The sequence below is a fragment of the Telmatherina bonti genome (assembly GCF_933228915.1).
Source record: "Telmatherina bonti genome assembly, chromosome: 17".
NCBI lineage: Eukaryota > Metazoa > Chordata > Actinopteri > Atheriniformes > Telmatherinidae > Telmatherina > Telmatherina bonti.
Window position 1 is genome coordinate 588,059 of NC_136615.1, and position 27,396 is coordinate 615,454.

The window sequence follows — 27,396 nt, forward strand, 5'->3', positions numbered from 1 at the left end:
AACCAGAATCACTACACGTAAAACCAGGATCACTACACACAGAACCAGGATCACTACACATTGAACCAGAATCACTACACGCAGAACCAGAATCAATACACGTAGAACCAAAATCACTACACATAGAACCTCGATCACTACACGTAGAACCAGAGTCACTACACGTAGAACCAGGATCATTACACATAGAACCAGGATCACTACACGTAGAACCTCGATCACTACACATAGAACCAGGATCACTACACGTAGAACCAGAACCACTACACATAGAACCAGAATCACTACACGTAGAACCAGAATCACTACACGTAAAACCAGGATCATTACACGTAGAATCTGGATAACTACACGTAGAACCAGAATCACTACACGTAGAACCTGGATCACTACACGTACAACCTGGATCACTACACGTAGAACCTGGATCACTACACGTAGAACCAGAATCACTACACGTAGAACCAGGATCAATACACGTAGAACCACGATCCATACACGTAGAACCTGGATCACTACACGTAGAACCAGGATGACTACACGCAGAACCTGGATTGCTACACGTAGAACCTCGATCACTACACGTAGAACCAGAATCACTACACGTAAAACCAGGATCATTACACGTAGAATCTGGATAACTACACGTAGAACCAGAATCACTACACGTAGAACCTGGATCACTACACGTAGAACCTGGATCACTACACGTAGAACCTGGATCACTACACGTAGAACCAGAATCACTACACGTAGAACCAGGATCAATACACGTAGAACCACGATCCATACACGTAGAACCTGGATCACTACACGTAGAACCAGGATCACTACACGTAGAACCACAATCACTACACGTAGAACCAGAATCACTACAAGTAGAACCAGGATCACTACACATAGAACCAGGATCACTACACGTAGAACCAGGATCACTACACGTAGAACCTGGATCACTACAAGTAGAACCTGGATCACTACGCATTGAACCATAATCACTACACGCAGAACCTGGACCACTACAAGTAGAACCAGGATCACTACACATAGAACCAGGATCACTACACGTAGAACCAGAATCACTACACGTAGAACCAGAATCACTACACGTAAAATCAGGATCATTATACGTAGAATCTGGATAACTACACGTAGAACCAGAATCACTACACGTAAAACCAGGATCACTACACATAGAACCAGGATCAATACACATTGAACCAGAATAACTACATGCAGAACCAGAATCAATGCACGTAGAACCAAAATCACTACACGTAGAACCTCGATCACTCCACATAGAACCAGGATCACTACACGTAGAACTTCGATCACTACACATAGAACCAGAATCACTACAAGTAGAACCAGGATCACTACACATAGAACCAGGATCACTACACGTAGAACCAGGATCACTACACGTAGAACCTCGATCACTACACGTAGAACCTCGATCACTACACGTAGAACCAGAATCACTACACATAAAACCAGAATCACTACACGTAGAACCAGAATCACTACACATAGAACCAGGATCACTCCACGTAGAACCAGGATCACTACACGTAAAACCAGGATCACTACACGTAAAACCTGGATCACTACAAATAGAACTAGAAGAACTACATGCAGAACCAGAATCACTACACATAGATGCAGGATCACGACACGTAGAACCAGAATCACTACACGTAGAACATCGATCACTACACGTAGAACTAGAATCACTACACGTAGAACCTGGATCACTACACGTAGAACCAGGATCACTACACGTAGAACCAGGATCACTACACATAGAACCTGGATCACTACACGTAGAACCAGGATCACTACACGTAGAACCAGGATCACTACACATAGAACCTGGATAACTACACGTAGAACCTCGATCACTACACGTAAAACCAGGATCACTACACGTAGAACCTCGATCACTACACGTAAAACCAGGATCACTACACATAGAACCTCGATCACTACACGTAAAACCAGGATCACTACACATAGAACCAGGATCCCTACACGTAAAACCTCGATCACTACACGTAGAACCTGGATCACTACACGTAGAACCTCGATCACTACACGTAAAACCAGGATCACTACACATAGAACCAGGATCCCTACACGTAAAACCTCGATCACTACACGTAAAACCAGGATCACTACACGTAGAACCTCGATCACTACACGTAGAACCAGGATTACTACACGTAGAACCAGGATCCCTACACGTAGAACCTCGATCACTACACGTAAAACCAGGATCACTACACATAGAACCTGGATAACTACACTTAGAACCAGAACCACTACACGTAGAACCAGAACCAATACACATAGAAGCAGGATCACTACACGTAGAAGCAGGATCACTACACGTAGAACCAGAATCACTCCACGTAAAACCAGGATCACTCCACGTAGAACCAGGATCACTACACGTAGAACCATAATCACTACACGTAACACCAGGATCACTACACGTAGAACCAGGATCACTACACGTAGAACCTGGATCACTACAAGTAGAACCAGGATCACTACACATAGAACCAGGATCACTACACATAGAACCAGGATCACTACACGTAGAACCTGGATCACTACACGTAGAACCTGGATCACTACACATTGAACCAGGATCACTACACATTGAACCAGGATCACTACACGTAGAACCATAATCACTACACGTAAAACCAGGGTCACTACACGTAGAAACTGGATCACTACACATTGAACCAGAATCACTACACGTAGAACCTGGATCACTACACATTGAACCAGAATCACTACACGTAGAACCTGGATCACTACACGTAGAACCAGGATCACTACACATAGAACCAGGATCACTACACGTAGAACCAGAATCACTACACGTAGAACCAGAATCACTACACGTAAAATCAGGATCATTACAGGTAGAATCTGGATAACTACACGTAGAACCAGAATCACTACACGTAGAACCAGAATCACTACACGTAAAACCAGGATCACTACACACAGAACCAGAATTACTACACGCAGAACCAGAATCAATACACGTAGAACCAAAATCACTACACATAGAACCTCGATCACTACACGTAGAACCAGAGTCACTACACGTAGAACCAGGATCATTACACATAGAACCAGGATCACTACACGTAGAACCTCGATCACTACACATAGAACCAGGATCACTACACGTAGAACCAGAATCACTACACGTAGAACCAGAATCACTACACGTAAAATCAGGATCATTATACGTAGAATCTGGATAACTACACGTAGAACCAGAATCACTACACGTAAAACCAGGATCACTACACATAGAACCAGGATCACTACACATAGAACCAGAATCACTACACGTAGAACCAGAATCACTACACGTAAAACCAGGATCATTACACGTAGAATCTGGATAACTACACGTAGAACCAGAATCACTACACGTAGAACCTGGATCACTACACGTACAACCTGGATCACTACACGTAGAACCTGGATCACTACACGTAGAACCAGAATCACTACACGTAGAACCAGGATCAATACACGTAGAACCACGATCCATACACGTAGAACCTGGATCACTACACGTAGAACCAGGATGACTACACGCAGAACCTGGATTGCTACACGTAGAACCTCGATCACTACACGTAGAACCAGAATCACTACACGTAAAACCAGGATCATTACACGTAGAATCTGGATAACTACACGTAGAACCAGAATCACTACACGTAGAACCTGGATCACTACACGTAGAACCTGGATCACTACACGTAGAACCAGAATCACTACACGTAGAACCAGGATCAATACACGTAGAACCACGATCCATACACGTAGAACCTGGATCACTACACGTAGAACCAGGATGACTACACGCAGAACCTGGATTGCTACACGTAGAACCTCGATCACTACACGTAGAACCTCGATCACTACACGTAGAACCTCGATCAATACATGTAGAACTTGGATCACTACACGTGGAACCAGAATTACTACACATAGAACCAGGATCAATACACGTAGAACCAGAATCACTACACGTAGAACCTCGATCACTACACGTAGAACCTGAATCACTACACGTAGAACCTGGATCACTACACGTAGAACCTGGATCACTACACGTAGAACCAGAATCACTACACGTAGAACCAGGATCAATACACGTAGAACCACGATCCATACACGTAGAACCTGGATCACTACACGTAGAACCAGGATCACTACACGTAGAACCACAATCACTACACGTAGAACCAGAATCACTACAAGTAGAACCAGGATCACTACACATAGAACCAGGATCACTACACGTAGAACCAGGATCACTACACGTAGAACCTGGATCACTACAAGTAGAACCTGGATCACTACGCATTGAACCATAATCACTACACGCAGAACCTGGACCACTACAAGTAGAACCAGGATCACTACACATAGAACCAGGATCACTACACGTAGAACCAGAATCACTACACGTAGAACCAGAATCACTACACGTAAAATCAGGATCATTATACGTAGAATCTGGATAACTACACGTAGAACCAGAATCACTACACGTAAAACCAGGATCACTACACATAGAACCAGGATCAATACACATTGAACCAGAATAACTACATGCAGAACCAGAATCAATGCACGTAGAACCAAAATCACTACACGTAGAACCTCGATCACTCCACATAGAACCAGGATCACTACACGTAGAACTTCGATCACTACACATAGAACCAGAATCACTACAAGTAGAACCAGGATCACTACACATAGAACCAGGATCACTACACGTAGAACCAGGATCACTACACGTAGAACCTCGATCACTACACGTAGAACCTCGATCACTACACGTAGAACCAGAATCACTACACATAGAACCAGAATCACTACACGTAGAACCAGAATCACTACACATAGAACCAGGATCACTCCACGTAGAACCAGGATCACTACACGTAAAACCAGGATCACTACACGTAAAACCTGGATCACTACAAATAGAACTAGAAGAACTACATGCAGAACCAGAATCACTACACATAGATGCAGGATCACGACACGTAGAACCAGAATCACTACACGTAGAACATCGATCACTACACGTAGAACTAGAATCACTACACGTAGAACCTGGATCACTACACGTAGAACCAGGATCACTACACGTAGAACCAGGATCACTACACATAGAACCTGGATAACTACACGTAGAACCTCGATCACTACACGTAAAACCAGGATCACTACACGTAGAACCTCGATCACTACACGTAAAACCAGGATCACTACACGTAGAACCTCGATCACTACACGTAAAACCAGGATCACTACACATAGAACCAGGATCCCTACACGTAAAACCTCGATCACTACACGTAAAACCAGGATCACTACACGTAGAACCTCGATCACTACACGTAGAACCAGGATTACTACACGTAGAACCAGGATCCCTACACGTAGAACCTCGATCACTACACGTAAAACCAGGATCACTACACATAGAACCTGGATAACTACACGTAGAACCAGAACCACTACACGTAGAACCAGAACCAATACACATAGAAGCAGGATCACTACACGTAGAAGCAGGATCACTACACGTAGAACCAGAATCACTCCACGTAGAACCAGGATCACTCCACGTAGAACCAGGATCACTACACGTAGAACCATAATCACTACACGTAACACCAGGATCACTACACGTAGAACCAGGATCACTACACGTAGAACCTGGATCACTACAAGTAGAACCAGGATCACTACACATAGAACCAGGATCACTACACATAGAACCAGGATCACTACACGTAGAACCTGGATCACTACACGTAGAACCTGGATCACTACACATTGAACCAGGATCACTACACATTGAACCAGGATCACTACACGTAGAACCATAATCACTACACGTAAAACCAGGATCACTACACGTAGAAACTGGATCACTACACATTGAACCAGAATCACTACACGTAGAACCTGGATCACTACACATTGAACCAGAATCACTACACGTAGAACCTGGATCACTACACGTAGAACCAGGATCACTACACATAGAACCAGGATCACTACACGTAGAACCAGAATCACTACACGTAGAACCAGAATCACTACACGTAAAATCAGGATCATTACAGGTAGAATCTGGATAACTACACGTAGAACCAGAATCACTACACGTAGAACCAGAATCACTACACGTAAAACCAGGATCACTACACACAGAACCAGGATCACTACACATTGAACCAGAATCACTACACGCAGAACCAGAATCAATACACGTAGAACCAAAATCACTACACATAGAACCTCGATCACTACACGTAGAACCAGAGTCACTACACGTAGAACCAGAGTCACTACACGTAGAACCAGGATCATTACACATAGAACCAGGATCACTACACGTAGAACCTCGATCACTACACATAGAACCAGGATCACTACACGTAGAACCAGAACCACTACACATAGAACCAGAATCACTACACGTAGAACCAGAATCACTACACGTAAAACCAGGATCATTACACGTAGAATCTGGATAACTACACGTAGAACCAGAATCACTACACGTAGAACCTGGATCACTACACGTACAACCTGGATCACTACACGTAGAACCTGGATCACTACACGTAGAACCAGAATCACTACACGTAGAACCAGGATCAATACACGTAGAACCACGATCCATACACGTAGAACCTGGATCACTACACGTAGAACCAGGATGACTACACGCAGAACCTGGATTGCTACACGTAGAACCTCGATCACTACACGTAGAACCAGAATCACTACACGTAAAACCAGGATCATTACACGTAGAATCTGGATAACTACACGTAGAACCAGAATCACTACACGTAGAACCTGGATCACTACACGTAGAACCTGGATCACTACACGTAGAACCAGAATCACTACACGTAGAACCAGGATCAATACACGTAGAACCACGATCCATACACGTAGAACCTGGATCACTACACGTAGAACCAGGATGACTACACGCAGAACCTGGATTGCTACACGTAGAACCTCGATCACTACACGTAGAACCTCGATCACTACACGTAGAACCTCGATCAATACATGTAGAACTTGGATCACTACACGTGGAACCAGAATTACTACACATAGAACCAGGATCAATACACGTAGAACCAGAATCACTACACGTAGAACCTCGATCACTACACGTAGAACCTGAATCACTACACGTAGAACCTGAATCACTACACGTAGAACCAGAATCACTACACATAGAAGCAGGATCACTACACGTAGAACCAGAATCACTACACGTAGAACCAGAATCACTACACGTAGAACCTGGATCACTACACGTAGAACTTTGGTCACTACACGCAGAACCAGGATCACTACACGTAGAACCAGAATCACTACACGTAGAACCAGGATCACTACACACAGAACCAGGATCACTACACGTAGAACCAGAATCACTACACGTAGAACCAGAATCACTACACGTAGAACCTCGATCACTACACGTAGAACCAGGATCACCACACACAGAACCAGAATCAGTACACGTAAAACCAGGATCACTACACGTAGAACCTGGATCACTGGATCAGCATTATGCCCCTGGTCGGGTCAAAGGTATGTTTTCAACTGGTTTAAATCCCATGTAAGTGATAGAGAGTTTTCATAAACATTGATGACTGTTCATTTATTAATGAAACTACGGTGTCCCACAAGGCTCTATTCTGGGCCCTGTGCTTTTTAACATTTCCATGCTGCCTCTGGGTGATGTCATCAGAAGGCACGGCAGAAACCTTCAGAGCTATGCTGACGATATGCAGCTTTATATCTTATCTTATATCTTTATATATAAGTGTATCTTAGAATCAAATCATGGATGGCAGCAAACTTCCTCCAGCTAAACCAGGCCCAGACTGAGGTTCTAGCTGTGGGCTCTGAGGCAGAGAGGGAGAAACTAAATGACAAACTTAGAACTCTGGCATTAGAACCCCATGGACCCTGTGAGAAACCTCGGAGTCATATTTGACTCCGATCTCAGGTTTAACGTCCACATAAAGAAGGTCACAAAGACTTCTTTCTATCATCTGAAAATTATCACCAGAGTTATCACCGTTTCTCTCTCAGGCCGATGCAGAGAATCTGATCCATGGCTTCATCACTGCAGGATGGACCGGTCTGTTTACTGGGACCGGTCTGTTTACTGGGACCGGTCTGCTTACTGGGACCGGTCTGCTTACTGGGACCGGTCTGCTTACTGGGACCGGTCTGTTTACTGGGATCGGTCTGTTTACTGGGACCGGTCTGCTTACTGGGACCGGTCTGTTTACTGGGACCGGTCTGCTTACTGGGACCGGTCTGTTTACTGGGATCGGTCTGTTTACTGGGATCGGTCTGTTTACTGGGACCGGTCTGCTTACTGGGACCGGTCTGTTTACTGGGATCGGTCTGTTTACTGGGACCGGTCTGCTTACTGGGACCGGTCTGTTTACTGGGACCGGTCTGCTTACTGGGACCGGTCTGCTTACTGGGACCGGTCTGTTTACTGGGACCGGTCTGTTTACTGGGATCGGTCTGTTTACTGGGACCGGTCTGCTTACTGGGACCGGTCTGTTTACTGGGACCGGTCTGCTTACTGGGACCGGTCTGTTTACTGGGACCGGTCTGTTTACTGGGATCGGTCTGTTTACTGGGACCGGTCTGCTTACTGGGACCGGTCTGCTTACTGGGACCGGTCTGTTTACTGGGACCGGTCTGTTTACTGGGACCGGTCTGCTTACTGGGACCGGTCTGCTTACTGGGACCGGTCTGTTTACTGGGATCGGTCTGTTTACTGGGACCGGTCTGCTTACTGGGACCGGTCTGTTTACTGGGACCGGTCTGCTTACTGGGACCGGTCTGTTTACTGGGACCGGTCTGTTTACTGGGACCGGTCTGCTTACTGGGACCGGTCTGTTTACTGGGATCGGTCTGTTTACTGGGACCGGTCTGCTTACTGGGACCGGTCTGTTTACTGGGACCGGTCTGCTTACTGGGACCGGTCTGTTTACTGGGATCGGTCTGTTTACTGGGACCGGTCTGCTTACTGGGACCGGTCTGTTTACTGGGACCGGTCTGCTTACTGGGACCGGTCTGTTTACTGGGACCGGTCTACTTACTGGGACCGGTCTGTTTACTGGGACCGGTCTGCTTACTGGGACCGGGACCGGTCTGCTTACTGGGACCGGTCTGCTTACTGGGACCGGTCTGCTTACTGGGACCGGTCTGTTTACTGGGACCGGTCTGCTTACTGGGACCGGTCTGTTTACTGGGACCGGTCTGTTTACTGGGACCGGTCTGTTTACTGGGACCGGTCTGCTTACTGGGACCGGTCTGTTTACTGGGACCGGTCTGCTTACTGGGACCGGTCTGTTTACTGGGACCGGTCTGCTTACTGGGACCGGTCTGTTTACTGGGACCGGTCTGTTTACTGGGACCGGTCTGTTTACTGGGACCAGAGGGAGAGCCCACATTACCCCCATCCTAAAGTCTCTGCTTTGGCTTCCAGTCCGGTTTCGGATTGATTTTAAGCTCTTACTACTGGTTTTTAAGACTCCTAACGGCCTTGGACATCCTCAGGTTCTTCGAACCGTCCAGGCTCCTCAGGTCCTCTAATAGGCGACTTTTACAAATTACAAAACTTTTAACAAAGATTCACGGTGAGTCTTCTTTTTGTTTTTATGCTCCACATTAGTAGAACAGTCTGAGGACCTGAGGATGATGGATACTAATGAGGTTTTTAAAAGTCAACTCAAGACCCATCTTTTTAATCAAGATTTTAATTCGTGCCTCTTTTTAGATTTTTCTTTTCTTTTATGATTGTCAATAAACCTTTCTGTATGTGTGAGTGCCAATATGGATCCTTAAGATTGGTTCGATGAGTGTTTTAATGTGTTTTATCTATGTGAGTGTGTGTGAAAAGTGAGTATACGTGTAAGACTTTGGCTATATTCTATATTTTTGTATGTGAAGGCAGGTTGTTAACCTTGTTTTATTTTTGCTTTTTATCTTGTAAAGCACTTTGTGCTACTCTTGTATGAAAAGTCCTATATAAATAAACTAATTGATTGATTGATTGATAGGGGAGGGACCAGACTAAGTGCAGCTTAAAGACCCCTATGATAACGACGACCATGTTCCCTTGCCTGGACACGGGTCACCAAGGCCCCTTCTGAAGCCAGGCCTGGGGGTGGGGTATGATAGCGTATGGTGTCCGGGCCTTAGCGTATGGTGTCGGGCTCAGCCCAGAAGGGTTACATTGTCCCCTCTTCCTGCGGGCTCACCATCTGCAGGAGGAGCCGTAGGGGTCGGGTGCAATGTTAGCTGGGCGGCGGCAAGAGGTTGGGGCCCTGTCGGTCCGATCCCCGGCTGCAGAAACTGGCTCTAGGGACGTGGAATGTCACCTCTCTGGTGGGGAAGGAGCCTGAGTTTCCAGCCGGAGCTGTGGCTGCAAGGTCGTTGGTGCTTGTCGTGGCGGTAATCCCAGGACTCGTTGGTGGACACCAGGAGTGAGGGATGCCGTCAAGCTGAAGAAGGAGTCCTATCGGGCCTTCTTGGCCTGTGGGACTCTGGAGGCAGCTGATGGGTACCGACAGGCTAAGCGGCATGTAGAAAGACTTCTGGACGGCTTCGAGGAGATTCTGGTCGGCTTCGAGGAGATTCTGGTCCACCATCCGGCGGCTCAGGGGGGGGAAGCAGTGCTCCATCAATACTGTGTACAGTGGAGATGGGGAGCTGCTGACCTCAACTCGGGACGTTGTGGGTCGGTGGAGGGAATACTTCGAAGACCTCCTCAATCCTACCAACACGTCTTCCGATGAGGAAGCAGAGCTGGTGGACTCAGGGGTGGACTCTCCTATCTCTGGGGCTGAAGTCGCTGAGGTGGTCAAAAAGCTCCTTGGCGGCAAGGCCCCGGGGGTGGATGAGATCCGCCCGGAGTTCCTTAAGGCTCTGGATGCTGTGGGGCTGTCCTGGCTGACACGTCTCTGCAGCATCGCGTGGACATCAGGGGCAGTACCGCTGGATTGGCAGACTGGGGTGGTGGTCCCCCTTTTTAAGAAGGGGGACCGGAGGGTGTGTTCCAATTACAGGGGAATCACACTCCTCAGCCTCCCTGGTAAGGTCTATTCAGGGGTCCTGGAGAGGAGGGTCCGCCGGATAGTTGAATCTCGGATTGAGGAGGAGCAGTGTGGTTTTCGTCCTGGTCGCGGAACAGTGGACCAGCTCTATACCCTCTTTGGGGTCCTGGAGGGGGCATGGGAGTTTGCCCAACCAGTCTACATGTGCTTTGTGGACCTGGAGAAGGCATTCGACCGTGTCCCCCGGGGGCTCCTGTGGGGGGTACTCCGGGAGTATGGGGTACCGGATCCCCTTGTACGAGCTGTCTGGTCCCTGTACGACAGGTGTCAGAGCTTGGTCCGCATTGCCGGTAGTAAGTCGGATCCGTTTCCGGTGAGGGTTGGACTCCGCCAAGGCTGCCCTTTATCACCGATTCTGTTCATAACTTATATGGACAGAATTTCTAGGTGCAGCCAAGGTGTTGAGGGGATCCGACTTGGTGGCCTCAGGATTGGGTCCCTGCTTTTTGCAGATGACGTGGTCCTGTTGGCTTCATCTGGTCGTGATCTCCAGCTCTCGCTTGAGCGATTTGCGACCGAGTGTGAAGCGGCTGGGATGAGAATCAGCGCCTCCAAATCTGAGACCATGGTCCTCAGCCGGAATAGGGTGGATTGCCCTCTCCAGGTCGGGGGTCAGTGATAAGTTTAAAATACAGTAACTGTGTTTTGGTTAGTACACGTTTCATTGTGATATATGTATTATTGTGAAATGAGTGGAAGTCCTATTTTATGCTGAAGGTGTGGACGGAAGGAAGTGGGTCGGTGTAGATGTGGTAAAGATGGCATCAGTGAAATAAAGTTAACGCTCGACTTCGAAAGTGAGTTTTTTATTTGTGTAACAGTCAGGTCCTGCCTCAAGTGGAGGAGTTTAAATATCTCGGGGTCTTCTTTTCGAGTGAGGGAAGGATGGAGCGCGAGATGGACAGACGGATTGGTGCGGCGTCTGCAGTAATGCGGACTCTGCGCCGGTCTGTCGTGGTGAAGAAGGAGCTGAGCCAGAAGACGAAGCTCTCGATTTACCAGTCGATCTACGTTCCTACCCTCACCTATGGTCATGAGCTGTGGGTCGTGACCGAAAGAAGGAGATCTCGTATACAGGCGGCTGAAATGAGTTTCCTCCGCAGGGTGGCCGGGCTCTCCCTTAGAGATAGGGTGAGGAGCTCGGTCATCCGGGAGGAGATCAGAGTAGAGCCGCTGCTCCTCCGCATCGAGAGGAGCCAGTTGAGGTGGCTCGGGCATCTGGTCAGGATGCCTCCTGGACCTCCCTGGTGAGGTGTTCCAGGCACGTCCCTCTGGGAGGAGACCCCGGGGAAGACCCAGGACACGCTGGAGGGATTATATCTCTCGGCTGGCCTGGGAACGCCTCGGGATCCCCCCACAGAGTTGGCAAATGTGGCTGGGGAGAGTGAAGTCTGGGCTTCCCTGCTTAGGCTGCTGCCCCAGCGACCCGACCCCGGATAACCGGCAGAAGATGGATGGATGGAAAAAGGTTCATTATCCGTAGAACCCATATCACTACAAGTAGAATCACAACATAAAAAAACTTGCATGAAACATGTACAAACCTGAATCACAACATCTAAAACCCTAGTAAAACCTGACAACAAACTCAAGATAAACCAAACGGCAACCTCTGGGGGTTAAAAGTGAAGCCTATGCAGATGCGCCAAAACATGCAGTTCCCTATTCATCCACTAGGGGCTCCAAAACAGAGCAAATCCCCATAGACTCCCATGTTAAAAAGATCAACTTCAGAGCAGAAATAAACATGTTTACAGCATAAATAAACATGTTTACAGCAGGAATAAACATGTTTACAGCAGGAATAAACATGTTTACAGCAGAAATAAACATGCTTACAGCAGGAATAAACATGTTTACAGCAGGAATAAACATGTTTACACCATAAATAAACATCTTTACAGCAGGAATAAACATGTTTACAGCAGAAATAAACATGTTTACAGCAGAAATAAACATACTTACAGCAGGAATAAACATGTTTACAGCCTGCTACAAAAACATTTTAGGTTTAATAGGTCAGGTTTACCTTCATGACAACTGTGGGGGGAGTAAATTTTTCTAACTCCTACGTTTAAAAGAAATTTAATCTTGAAATTTGGCATATTTAGCTCCTGTTATCTCCGGGTTAGCTCTGTTAGCTCTTAGCTACAGGAAGCTCGGACTTCGTTAGATGTCAATCATCCACCATTACGCTTACAGCCCCCTTCTCAGCTTCACCTCTTTACCCATATTTGTATTTTTCAGGATAGATGACATACTTGATGCCAAGATGGTGATGGTAGGAACCGCCCACCGAGCTTCAATTCAGCTCTTCAGAAACCTACGGGTGACGTCACGGAGGCTCCGCCCATCTTTTTAGAAACAGCCTCTGAGATAAACACAAGATGAAGCCCTAGCTCACCATTTGTAAAAAGGGTTTTGATTGGTCATGGTGGTACTGGTTCTTGTCCAACAGGATGAGCCAGTGAGCGGAGCTCTGCAGGACCTGCCGTAGGTTCAATATGGCATGAAACAGCCTGTAAAACAAATATTCAGATTTAGCGCACTCATTCAGCTGAGATGGTAACAACGTGATGAAACAAGAACACATGAACTACATGGAAGGGTTGGAAAATGAATGTTCGATGGAAAAAGACCAGACACTGATGCGAACAATGCTAACGGATCAGACTGAATGAGTGGGTACCTGTTACTGCTGCCAGTAGCCCAACATCCTTCAACAGAGAGCATGAAGGGAGATATCAGACAAAAACATGCCAAAGAAGCTTCACAGGTGATTTAACACTGAACAGGAATGTCTCACAGGTAGAAAAGAGAAATAAAACAGTAACTTAGTATTTTCCTGCATTCAACCTTTTTATGCTAACAATCGCTAGTTTTTACAGCCTCAAACCCTTTAACCCTCTTCCGATGCTGAACACCTGTTTGGCTACTTCCCAATGCCTAACAAACAACGTCACTACTTTACCCAGTCTCATTTTTGGGGTCCGATCCGGGATCGAACACGTACGGTTGCATGTTTGGTGGTGACATCATTTCCAGCGTAACTACTTTGGGTTGCTCACCATTCCTGTCTTGTTTCTACAAAGAAAACAGCACACTCCTGACAACTACTCCTTGGAGTTGACCAATCAGACACAGCCCACAGGTGGGGGAGGTGGGGCTTAGGGCGGAACTTTCTCTTTGATCCTGTTTCTGACAGATCTGAGAGGATCAATATAAAATGAAAAATGGGGTTTGTGAAAAATGCTTGATTATTTCCTGCCTTTCTGGACCTGCAAATCAAAACAAATGAGCCTGAAATGACTTCAGGCTTCTGATTCATGCTAGCATGGAAACAACTTCTAGGTCTGCTAGTATAGAGTCTGATAATCTCACTACAACTTGATAGTGCTAACAGGCTAATGCTAAAGTGTGTATTTTGGTTCATATTCTACACTATAGTTGTGACGTTACTATGGTAATCGTAGTTCCTCTGTTGACGCATCGTGTGATGTTATTTCTACACCAACGGGAACAAGAAAATGTGCTGTCTGACTGAAGGTACACACTTGGTTCCGTAGTCGACCACAACCGGGTCACGAGCGGTGCCGGTGACGGCGTCGTGATGCTGGAACAGCCCCAGGCTACGCCTTGCTGCAGTCAGGTGCTGGAAATGTTCATGTGCAGGAAAATCTGCAACCAGGCGCCCATCACCATGGAAACGACGCATTTCAGCTAGGGTGAGGCTGAAGAGGATTTCAGTCGCTCTGCAGGAAAAACATGAAGAGTCATGAGGAGGAGCCGAAACATCACCTGCGTGGACTCACCTGAGCGAGGACTGACCTGAGCGTAGACTCCAGCGTCCTGTCGAGTCGCTTGTAGAACGGCCGAGACGTGAAGTATCCGCTCCAGTAGTGGTCGTCTCGGTCGGCGTACGTGAAGAAGTCGCCTTGGACCGTCGGTAGCGTCGTTCCAGATGCACTCAACCGGCGATGAAGAGCCGCGAAGTAGTCGGACAAAGTCCCGAACCTCGCCTGGAACAGATGATCTGGCTTAACTGGCAAATATGTAAACCCAACAGCACTAGACTGGTTCGATGCTGGTCCGATGCTGGTCTGATGCTGGTCATATGCTGGCTCCGATGCTGGTCCGATATTGGTCCGATACTGGTCCGATGCAGGTCCGATGCTGGCTCCGATGCTGGCTCCGATGCTGGTCCGATGCTGGTCCGATAGTGGTCCGATATTGGTCCGATGCTGGTCATATGCTGGCTCCGATGCTGGCTCCGATGCTGGTCCGATGCTGGTCCGATATTGGTCCGATATTGGTCCGATACTGGTCCGATACTGGTCCGATGCTGGCTCCGATGCTGGTCCGATGCTGGCTCCGATGCTGGTCCGATGCTGGCTCCGATGCTGCTCCGATATTGGTCCGATATTGGTCCGATATTGGTCCGATGCTGGTCCGATATTGGTCCGATGCTGGCTCCGATGCTGGCTCCGATGCTGGCTCCGATGCTGGTCCGATGCTGGCTCCGATGCTGGCTCCGATGCTGGCTCCGATGCTGGCTCCGATGCTGGTCCGATGCTGGCTCCGATATTGGTCCGATATTGGTCTGATGCTGGTCCGATGCTGGCTCCGATGCTGGCTCCGATGCTGGCTCCGATGCTGGCTCCGATGCTGGTCCGATATTGGTCCGATATTGGTCCGATGCTGGTCCGATGCTGGCTCCGATGCTGGCTCCGATGCTGGCTCCGATGCTGCTCCGATGCTGGCTCCGATGCTGGCTCCGATGCTGGCTCCGATGCTGGTCCGATGCTGGCTCCGATATTGGTCCGATATTGGTCCGATGCTGGTCCGATGCTGGCTCCGATGCTGGCTCCGATGCTGCTCCGATGCTGGCTCCGATGCTGCTCCGATGCTGGTCCGATGCTGGTCCGATGCTGGCTCCGATGCTGGTCCGATGCTGGCTCCGATGCTGCTCCGATGCTGGCTCCGATGCTTGTCCGATGCTTGTCCGATGCTGGCTCCGATGCTGGTCCGATGCTGGCTCCGATGCTGGCTCCGATGCTGCTCCGATGCTGGCTCCGATGCTGGCTCCGATGCTGGTCCGATGCTGGTCCGATGCTGCTCCGATGCTTGTCCGATGCTGGCTCCGATGCTGCTCCGATGCTGGCTCCGATGCTGCTCCGATGCTGGCTCCGATGCTTGTCCGATGCTGGCTCCGATGCTGGCTCCGATGCTGCTCCGATGCTGGCTCCGATGCTGCTCCGATGCTGGCTCCGATGCTGCTCCGATGCTGGCTCCGATGCTGGCTCCGATGCTGGCTCCGATGCTTGTCCGATGCTGCTCCGATGCTGGCTCCGATGCTGGCTCCGATGCTGGCTCCGATGCTGGTCCGATGCTGGTCCGATGCTGGCTCCGATGCTGGCTCCGATGCTGGCTCCGATGCTGGTCCGATGCTGGCTCCGATGCTGGCTCCGATGCTGGCTCCGATGCTGGCTCCGATGCTGGTCCGATGCTGGCTCCGATATTGGTCCGATATTGGTCTGATGCTGGTCCGATGCTGGCTCCGATGCTGGCTCCGATGCTGGCTCCGATGCTGGTCCGATATTGGTCCGATGCTGGTCCGATGCTGGCTCCGATGCTGGCTCCGATGCTGGCTCCGATGCTGGCTCCGATGCTGGTCCGATGCTGGCTCCGATATTGGTCCGATATTGGTCTGATGCTGGTCCGATGCTGGCTCCGATGCTGGCTCCGATGCTGCTCCGATGCTGGTCCGATGCTGGTCCGATGCTGGCTCCGATGCTGGTCCGATGCTGGCTCCGATGCTGCTCCGATGCTGGCTCCGATGCTTGTCCGATGCTTGTCCGATGCTGGCTCCGATGCTGGTCCGATGCTGGCTCCGATGCTGGCTCCGATGCTGCTCCGATGCTGGCTCCGATGCTGGCTCCGATGCTGGTCCGATGCTGGTCCGATGCTGCTCCGATGCTTGTCCGATGCTGGCTCCGATGCTGCTCCGATGCTGGCTCCGATGCTGCTCCGATGCTGGCTCCGATGCTTGTCCGATGCTGGCTCCGATGCTGGCTCCGATGCTGCTCCGATGCTGGCTCCGATGCTGCTCCGATGCTGGCTCCGATGCTGCTCCGATGCTGGCTCCGATGCTGCTCCGATGCTGGCTCCGATGCTGGCTCCGATGCTGGCTCCGATGCTTGTCCGATGCTGCTCCGATGCTGGCTCCGATGCTGGAGTAAGTTGTTCCCATGCTGTCAGTAAGCTCCGCCCCCTGGTAGGAGTCCCAGCTCACCTTGATGTGCAGCTCCGGATGCTGCTGGAAGTAGTCGAAGAGTTTCTGGTAGTTGTTGAACTGAGCATCCCACTCGCTGGACTCCACGTAACGGAAATCATCACCAAGGGTTACGAGGAGGACCGGAGTTCGGAAGAGTCGGGACTTCTGCCGGTACTGGTCCAACAGGAGGAGAGCTCTGACAGAACCACCAAAGAATGAGAACCAGGGCCCAACCAGAACGAGGATTTCTGATCATACTGATGGATCAGAAACCAGAACTCACCTCTCCTTGATATTGTGCTCTGTGATTGGCTGGGGCGGGATCCTCCATGGGCAGAAGACACGCCCCCCTGGCAGGCGATGGAAGTCAAACTGACAGCAAACCGCCGGGTTGGGACCACAGGTGTGTGGCACATCGTAGCTATAGAACGGCATCATGTGACAGGTGATGTCACTATGAGAGGAGTCGTCTAAGGCACAGGAAAGGGGTGGAGTCATGTCAATCAAAAGAAATTTATCGGAACTTTTTTTCTTTTTGTGTCTTGTCCAGCATTTAAGCAGCAGAAGGATTTTCTGGATACTGTTCTGCTGGGAAAATTTACTTTGTCAAGAGGAGCTTTAATAGACATAATGCTCCCCCTGATATTCTGGATTCTGATTTTTATTTTTCTATTTTTTTCCATAATTGTTTGTATTACGAAGTTTGTACTGCTGGACCGGACCGGAGAGGACAGAAGAGGGACATAAAAAGAATAAAGAAGAAGAGAAAACAGAAATACACCTCGTAGAGAGAAAAAGAGAGAGAGAAAGAGAGAAGGAGAAAAAGAAAGATTGAAAAAGAGAACAACCTTCATACATTTGCATGTATATAAGCACAAATACACACCCACTTTTATATATATATATATATATATATATATATGTATATAAATTCTGTATATATTTGTACACACATCCATACACCTATTCACACTGGAGTCATGTTCCCCCTGCAGGAGGATGAAGCCATCAACTATCAGGAAAACCCAGAGCTAACAAGCTAAATTAGACACACAGGAATAAAACCAGCCGTTGTTCGTAAATGAACCTGCAGGCGACTCGGTGACTGTGTCACATGCAGAACATACAGAGTGGAACGTGTTCAGAGAAGAGAGATCATGCCAATGTGGCCCCGCCCACAGAAAGGCGGAAGCAGGCCAGGAGGACCCCAAGACCCAGGCAACCGGCAGCCACCACCAAGCACAGACCCCATCCACCCCGCTCCAGAGCCAGCTATGCATCCACCCAAGGACGTGGCAGAGGGGGGGCCCAGACAGAGTCCCCAACAGTCAAGGGGAACAGGCCCTAGCGCACTCGGATGGGCAAAGCAACGTTCCACCCAGGGCAGACAGAGCGAGGGCCCCAAGAGCCCAAAGAACCCCCCCCCCCCCCCCCCCCCCGCAGGCAGAGGGTCCAGCCCACACCAATGGAGAACCAGGACACCCAGACTGCCAGTTAGCGACAGCCAGGCCACGCCCCAGGGCACTAATTGCGCTCCTCAAGCACCAAGACCCCCCCTCACCTCCAACCACACACACACACACACACACACACACACACACACACTCCCTTCCTAAACACACCCTATCTACCCCATCACTTACACTCCACCCTCTGCCCGTCTCACACGCTCCCATTTTAAGGTTGGTAGAGAGAGTTCATCCATCCATCAGGCACGCCCCAACAGAGGGACAAGTCTCACCAGGGAGGTCCAGGAGGCATCCTGACCAGATGCCTCCTGGCAAACCACCCTATTTCGGCTGAGGACCAGCTGCTTCACACTCTGCCACGAATCGCTCAAGCGAGAGCTGGAGATCACGACCAGATGAAGCCAACAGGACCACGTCATCTGCAAAAAGCAGAGACCCAATCCTGAGGCCACCAAGTCGGATCCCCTCAACATCTCGGCTGCGCCTAGAAATTCTGTCCATATAAGTTATGAACAGAATCGGTGATAAAGGGCAGCCTTGGCGGAGTCCAACCCTCACCGGAAACGAATCCGACTTACTACCGGCAATGTGGACCAAGCTCTGACACCTGTCGTACAGGGACCGGACAGTTTGATGTCAAACCAGGTGACCTTCCTGAAGGTTGCTCTGAGCCTCAACAACACAATGTCTCACACCCACTCTCACCCCAGCTCTGTCGCCATAGAAATTCCAGCGTCTGTTGTTGGGCGAAGTGCTTCTTGACAGCGTAATGGACTCTCTGGATGACCATGTTGCTTAGTCCTGCCCCTTTCAGCAAGTAGGTCATGGTGGGGGAGTGGCCAAATGGGTCCACGGCCCAGCCGCTGTTTGGCTTTATGCCTACAAAACGAAGGTCGTCATAATAATCACTGTGGGTGGAGACGGGGTGGGGATAAGACGAGACAGACAGGTGGAGACGAGACCGACAGGTGGAGACGGGACAGACCGACAGGTGGAGACGGGACAGACAGACAGGTAGAGACGAGACAGACAGGTGGAGACGAGAAAGACAGGTGGAGACGGGAAAGACAGACAGGTGGAGACGGGAAAGACAGACAGGTGGAGACGAGACAGACAGGTGGAGACGAGAAAGACAGGTGGAGACGGGACAGACAGGTGGAGACGGGACAGACAGGTGGAGACGAGACAGACAGGTGGAGACGAGAAAGAAAGGTGGAGACGAAAAAGACAGGTGGAGACGAGACAGAAAGGTGGAGACGAGACAGAAAGGTGGAGACGGGACAGAGTGGTGGAGACGGGACAGAAAGGTGGAGACGAGACAGAAAGGTGGAGACGGGAATGACAGGTGGAGACGAGACAGAAAGGTGGAGACGGGACAGACAGGTGGAGACGAGACAGACAGGTGGAGACGGGACAGACAGGTGGAGACGAGAAAGACAGGTGGAGACGAGACAGACAGGTGGAGACGAGACAGACAGGTGGAGACGGGACAGACAGGTGGACACGGGACAGAAAGGTGGAGACGAGACAGAGAGGTGGAGACGGGACAGACAGGTGGAGACGAGACAGAAAAGTGGAGACGGGACAGACAGGTGGAGACGAGAAAGGACAGACAGGTGGAGACGAGACAGGACAGGTGGAGACGGGACAGAAAGGTGGAGACGAGACAGGACAGACAGGTGGAGACGAGACAGGACAGACAGGTGGAGACGAGACAGGACAGACAGGTGGAGACGGGACAGACAGGTAGAGACGGGACAGACAAGTGGAGACGAGACAGACAGGTGGAGACGGGACAGACAGGTGGAGACGAGACAGACAGGTGGAGATGGGAAAGACAGGTGGAGACGGGACAGACAGGTGGAGACGAGACAGGACAGACAGGTGGAGACGAGACCGACAGGTGGAGACGAGACCGACAGGTGGAGACGGGACAGACAGGTGGAGACGGGAAAGACAGACAGGTGGAGACGAGACAGACAGGTGGAGACGGGAAAGACAGACAGGTGGAGACGAGACAGACAGGTGGAGACGGGACAGACAGGTGGAGACGAGACAGGACAGACAGGTGGAGACGGGACAGACAGGTGGAGACGAGACAGGACAGACAGGTGGAGACGGGACAGACAGGTGGAGACGAGACAGACAGGTGGAGACGGGACAGACAGGTGGAGACGGGACAGACAGGTGGAGACGGGAAAGACAGGTGGAGACGGGACAGACAGGTGGAGACGGGAAAGACAGGTGGAGATGAGACAGGACAGACAGGTGGAGACGGGACAGACAGGTGGAGACGAGACAGACAGGTGGAGACGGGACAGACAAGTGGAGACGGGAAAGACAGACAGGTGGAGACGGGAAAAAAAGACAGGTGGAGACGAGACAGAAAGGTGGAGACGGGACAGACAGGTGGAGACGAGACAGACAAGTGGAGACGGGACAGACAGGTGGAGACGAGACAGAAAGGTGGAGACGAGACAGAAAGGTGGAGACGGGACAGACAGGTGGAGACGAGACAGAAAGGTGGAGACGGGAAAGACAGGTGGAGACGAGACAGACAGGTGGAGACGGGACAGACAGGTGGAGACGAGAAAGACAGGTGGAGACGAGACAGACAGGTGGAGACGAGACAGGACAGACAAGTGGAGACGGGAAAGACAGGTGGAGACAGGACAGGACAGACAGGTGGAGACGAGACAGGACAGAAAGGTGGAGACGGGACAGACAGGTGGAGACGAGACAGACAGGTGGAGACAGGACAGACAGGTGGAGACGGGAAAGACAGGTGGAGACGAGACAAACAGGTGGAGACGAGACAGACAGGTGGAGACGGGACAGAAAGGTGGAGACGAGACAGACAGGTGGAGACGGGACAGACAGGTGGTGACGAGACAGACAGGTGGAGACGAGAAAGAAAGGTGGAGACGAGACAGACAGGTGGAGACGAGACAGACAGGTGGAGACGAGACAGGACAGACAGGTGGAGACGGGAAAGACAGGTGGAGACGGGACAGGACAGACAGGTGGAGACGAGACAGGACAGACAGGTGGTGACGGGACAGACAGGTGGAGACGAGACAGACAGGTGGAGACGAGACAGGACAGACAGGTGGAGACGGGACAGACAGGTGGAGACGAGACAGACAGGTGGAGACGGGAAAGACAGGTGGAGACGGGAAAGACAGGTGGAGACGGGACAGACAGGTGGAGACGGGAAAGACAGGTGGAGACGAGACAGACAGGTGGAGACAGGACAGACAGGTGGAGACGGGAAAGACAGGTGGAGACGAGACAGACAGGTGGAGACGGGACAGACAGGTGGAGACGAGACAGACAGGTGGAGACGGGACAGACAGGTGGAGACGAGAAAGACAGGTGGAGACGAGACAGACAGGTGGAGACGAGACAGACAGGTGGAGACGGGACAGACAGGTGGACACGGGACAGAAAGGTGGAGACGAGACAGAGAGGTGGAGACGGGACAGACAGGTGGAGACGAGACAGAAAAGTGGAGACGGGACAGACAGGTGGAGACGAGAAAGGACAGACAGGTGGAGACGAGACAGGACAGGTGGAGACGGGACAGAAAGGTGGAGACGAGACAGGACAGACAGGTGGAGACGAGACAGGACAGACAGGTGGAGACGAGACAGGACAGACAGGTGGAGACGGGACAGACAGGTAGAGACGGGACAGACAAGTGGAGACGAGACAGACAGGTGGAGACGGGACAGACAGGTGGAGACGAGACAGACAGGTGGAGATGGGAAAGACAGGTGGAGACGGGACAGACAGGTGGAGACGAGACAGGACAGACAGGTGGAGACGAGACCGACAGGTGGAGACGAGACCGACAGGTGGAGACGGGACAGACAGGTGGAGACGGGAAAGACAGACAGGTGGAGACGAGACAGACAGGTGGAGACGGGAAAGACAGACAGGTGGAGACGAGACAGACAGGTGGAGACGGGACAGACAGGTGGAGACGAGACAGGACAGACAGGTGGAGACGGGACAGACAGGTGGAGACGAGACAGGACAGACAGGTGGAGACGGGACAGACAGGTGGAGACGAGACAGACAGGTGGAGACGGGACAGACAGGTGGAGACGGGACAGACAGGTGGAGAAAGGACAGACAGGTGGAGACGGGAAAGACAGGTGGAGACGGGACAGACAGGTGGAGACGGGAAAGACAGGTGGAGATGAGACAGGACAGACAGGTGGAGACGGGACAGACAGGTGGAGACGAGACAGACAGGTGGAGACGGGACAGACAAGTGGAGACGGGAAAGACAGACAGGTGGAGACGGGAAAAAAAGACAGGTGGAGACGAGACAGAAAGGTGGAGACGGGACAGACAGGTGGAGACGAGACAGACAAGTGGAGACGGGACAGACAGGTGGAGACGAGACAGAAAGGTGGAGACGAGACAGAAAGGTGGAGACGGGACAGACAGGTGGAGACGAGACAGAAAGGTGGAGACGGGAAAGACAGGTGGAGACGAGACAGACAGGTGGAGACGGGACAGACAGGTGGAGACGAGAAAGACAGGTGGAGACGAGACAGACAGGTGGAGACGAGACAGGACAGACAAGTGGAGACGGGAAAGACAGGTGGAGACAGGACAGGACAGACAGGTGGAGACGAGACAGGACAGAAAGGTGGAGACGGGACAGACAGGTGGAGACGAGACAGACAGGTGGAGACAGGACAGACAGGTGGAGACGGGAAAGACAGGTGGAGACGAGACAAACAGGTGGAGACGAGACAGACAGGTGGAGACGGGACAGAAAGGTGGAGACGAGACAGACAGGTGGAGACGGGACAGACAGGTGGTGACGAGACAGACAGGTGGAGACGAGAAAGAAAGGTGGAGACGAGACAGACAGGTGGAGACGAGACAGACAGGTGGAGACGAGACAGGACAGACAGGTGGAGACGGGAAAGACAGGTGGAGACGGGACAGGACAGACAGGTGGAGACGAGACAGGACAGACAGGTGGTGACGGGACAGACAGGTGGAGACGAGACAGACAGGTGGAGACGAGACAGGACAGACAGGTGGAGACGGGACAGACAGGTGGAGACGAGACAGACAGGTGGAGACGGGAAAGACAGGTGGAGACGGGAAAGACAGGTGGAGACGGGACAGACAGGTGGAGACGGGAAAGACAGGTGGAGACGAGACAGACAGGTGGAGACAGGACAGACAGGTGGAGACGGGAAAGACAGGTGGAGACGAGACAGACAGGTGGAGACGGGACAGACAGGTGGAGACGAGACAGACAGGTGGAGACGGGACAGACAGGTGGAGACGAGACAGGACTACAGGTGGAGACGGGACAGACAGGTGGAGACGAGACAGACAGGTGGAGACGAGACAGACAGGTGGAGACGGGACAGACAGGTGGAAACGGGACAGACAGGTGGAGACGGGACAGAAAGGTGGAGACGAGACAGAAAGGTGGAGACGGGAATGACAGGTGGAGACGAGACAGAAAGGTGGAGACGGGACAGACAGGTGGAGACGAGACAGACAGGTGGAGACGGGACAGACAGGTGGAGACGAGAAAGACAGGTGGAGACGAGACAGACAGGTGGAGACGAGACAGACAGGTGGAGACGGGACAGACAGGTGGACACGGGACAGAAAGGTGGAGACGAGACAGAGAGGTGGAGACGGGACAGACAGGTGGAGACGAGACAGAAAAGTGGAGACGGGACAGACAGGTGGAGACGAGAAAGGACAGACAGGTGGAGACGAGACAGGACAGGTGGAGACGGGACAGAAAGGTGGAGACGAGACAGGACAGACAGGTGGAGACGAGACAGGACAGAGAGGTGGAGACGAGACAGGACAGACAGGTGGAGACGAGACAGACAGGTGGAGGCGAGACAGGACAGACAGGTGGAGACGGGACAGACAGGTAGAGACGGGACAGACAAGTGGAGACGAGACAGACAGGTGGAGACGGGACAGACAGGTGGAGACGAGACAGACAGGTGGAGATGGGAAAGACAGGTGGAGACGGGACAGACAGGTGGAGACGAGACAGACAGGTGGAGAGAGGACAGACAGGTGGAGACGGGAAAGACAGGTGGAGACGAGACAGACAGGTGGAGACGAGACAGGACAGACAGGTGGAGACGAGACCGACAGGTGGAGACGAGACCGACAGGTGGAGACGGGACAGACAGGTGGAGACGGGAAAGACAGACAGGTGGAGACGAGACAGACAGGTGGAGACGGGACAGACAGGTGGAGACGAGACAGACAGGTGGAGACGAGACAGGACAGACAGGTGGAGACGAGACAGGACAGACAGGTGGAGACGGGACAGACAGGTGGAGACGAGACAGACAGGTGGAGACGGGACAGACAGGTGGAGACGGGACAGACAGGTGGAGAAAGGACAGACAGGTGGAGACGGGAAAGACAGGTGGAGACGAGACAGACAGGTGGAGACGGGAAAGACAGGTGGAGATGAGACAGGACAGACAGGTGGAGACGGGACAGACAGGTGGAGACGAGACAGACAGGTGGAGACGGGACAGACAGGTGGAGACGGGAAAAAAAGACAGGTGGAGACGAGACAGAAAGGTGGAGACGAGACAGACAAGTGGAGACGGGACAGACAGGTGGAGACGAGACAGACAAGTGGAGACGGGACAGACAGGTGGAGACGAGACAGAAAGGTGGAGACGAGACAGAAAGGTGGAGACGGGACAGACAGGTGGAGACGAGACAGAAAGGTGGAGACGGGAAAGACAGGTGGAGACGAGACAGACAGGTGGAGACGGGACAGACAGGTGGAGACGAGAAAGACAGGTGGAGACGAGAAAGACAGGTGGAGACGAGACAGGACAGACAAGTGGAGACGGGAAAGACAGGTGGAGACAGGACAGGACAGACAGGTGGAGACGAGACAGGACAGACAGGTGGAGACGGGACAGACAGGTGGAGACGAGACAGGACAGACAGGTGGAGACGGGACAGACCGGTGGAGACGAGACAGACAGGTGGAGACGAGACAGACAGGTGGAGACGGGAAAGACAGGTGGAGACGGGACAGACAGGTGGAGACGAGACAGACAGGTGGAGACAGGACAGACAGGTGGAGACGGGAAAGACAGGTGGAGACGAGACAAACAGGTGGAGACGAGACAGATAGGTGGAGACGGAACAGAAAGGTGGAGACGAGACAGACAGGTGGAGACGGGACAGACAGGTGGTGACGAGACAGACAGGTGGAGACGAGAAAGACAGGTGGAGACGAGACAGACAGGTGGAGACGAGACAGACAGGTGGAGACGAGACAGGACAGACAGGTGGAGACGGGAAAGACAGGTGGAGACGGGACAGGACAGACAGGTGGAGACGAGACAGGACAGACAGGTGGTGACGGGACAGACAGGTGGAGACGAGACAGACAGGTGGAGACGGGACAGACAGGTGGAGACGAGACAGGACAGACAGGTGGAGACGGGACAGACAGGTGGAGACGAGACAGACAGGTGGAGACGAGACAGACAGGTGGAGACGGGAAAGACAGGTGGAGACGGGACAGACAGGTGGAGACGAGACAGACAGGTGGAGACAGGACAGACAGGTGGAGACGGGAAAGACAGGTGGAGACGAGACAGACAGGTGGAGACGAGAAAGAAAGGTGGAGACGAGACAGACAGGTGGAGACGGGACAGACAGGTGGAGACGGGACAGACAGGTGGAGACGGGACAGACAGGTGGAGACGAGACAGACAGGTGGAGACGAGACAGAAAGGTGGAGACGAGACAGAAAGGTGGAGACGGGACAGACAGGTGGAGACGAGAAAGACAGGTGGAGACGAGACAGACAGGTGGAGACGAGACAGACAGGTGGAGACGAGACAGGACAGACAGGTGGAGACGGGAAAGACAGGTGGAGACGGGACAGGACAGACAGGTGGAGACGAGACAGGACAGACAGGTGGTGACGGGACAGACAGGTGGAGACGAGACAGACAGGTGGAGACGGGACAGACAGGTGGAGACGAGACAGGACAGACAGGTGGAGACGGGACAGACAGGTGGAGACGAGACAGACAGGTGGAGACGAGACAGACAGGTGGAGACGGGAAAGACAGGTGGAGACGGGACAGACAGGTGGAGACGAGACAGACAGGTGGAGACAGGACAGACAGGTGGAGACGGGAAAGACAGGTGGAGACGAGACAGACAGGTGGAGACGAGAAAGAAAGGTGGAGACGAGACAGACAGGTGGAGACGGGACAGACAGGTGGAGACGGGACAGACAGGTGGAGACGGGACAGACAGGTGGAGACGAGACAGAAAGGTGGAGACGAGACAGAAAGGTGGAGACGGGACAGACAGGTGGAGACGGGACAGACAGGTGGAGACGAGACAG

At 51.6% G+C, this 27,396-nt stretch overlaps 1 protein-coding gene across 2 annotated transcripts in view; it reads right to left on the minus strand.

The window, feature by feature from the left end:
* Positions 1 to 27,396, minus strand: part of man2a1 (mannosidase, alpha, class 2A, member 1) — a 100,448-nt gene that overhangs the window by 30,066 nt on the left and 42,986 nt on the right. For both annotated transcript variants that reach the window (XM_079256742.1, XM_079256743.1), the window contains exons 8-13: positions 19,695 to 19,868; positions 17,804 to 17,990; positions 17,539 to 17,716; positions 15,075 to 15,265; positions 14,801 to 14,998; positions 13,651 to 13,765 (exon numbers count right to left, since the gene is read on the minus strand). In XM_079256742.1, coding sequence (XP_079112868.1) covers positions 13,651 to 13,765; positions 14,801 to 14,998; positions 15,075 to 15,265; positions 17,539 to 17,716; positions 17,804 to 17,990; positions 19,695 to 19,868 — 1,043 coding nt within the window. The remainder of the gene's footprint in view (positions 1 to 13,650; positions 13,766 to 14,800; positions 14,999 to 15,074; positions 15,266 to 17,538; positions 17,717 to 17,803; positions 17,991 to 19,694; positions 19,869 to 27,396) is intronic.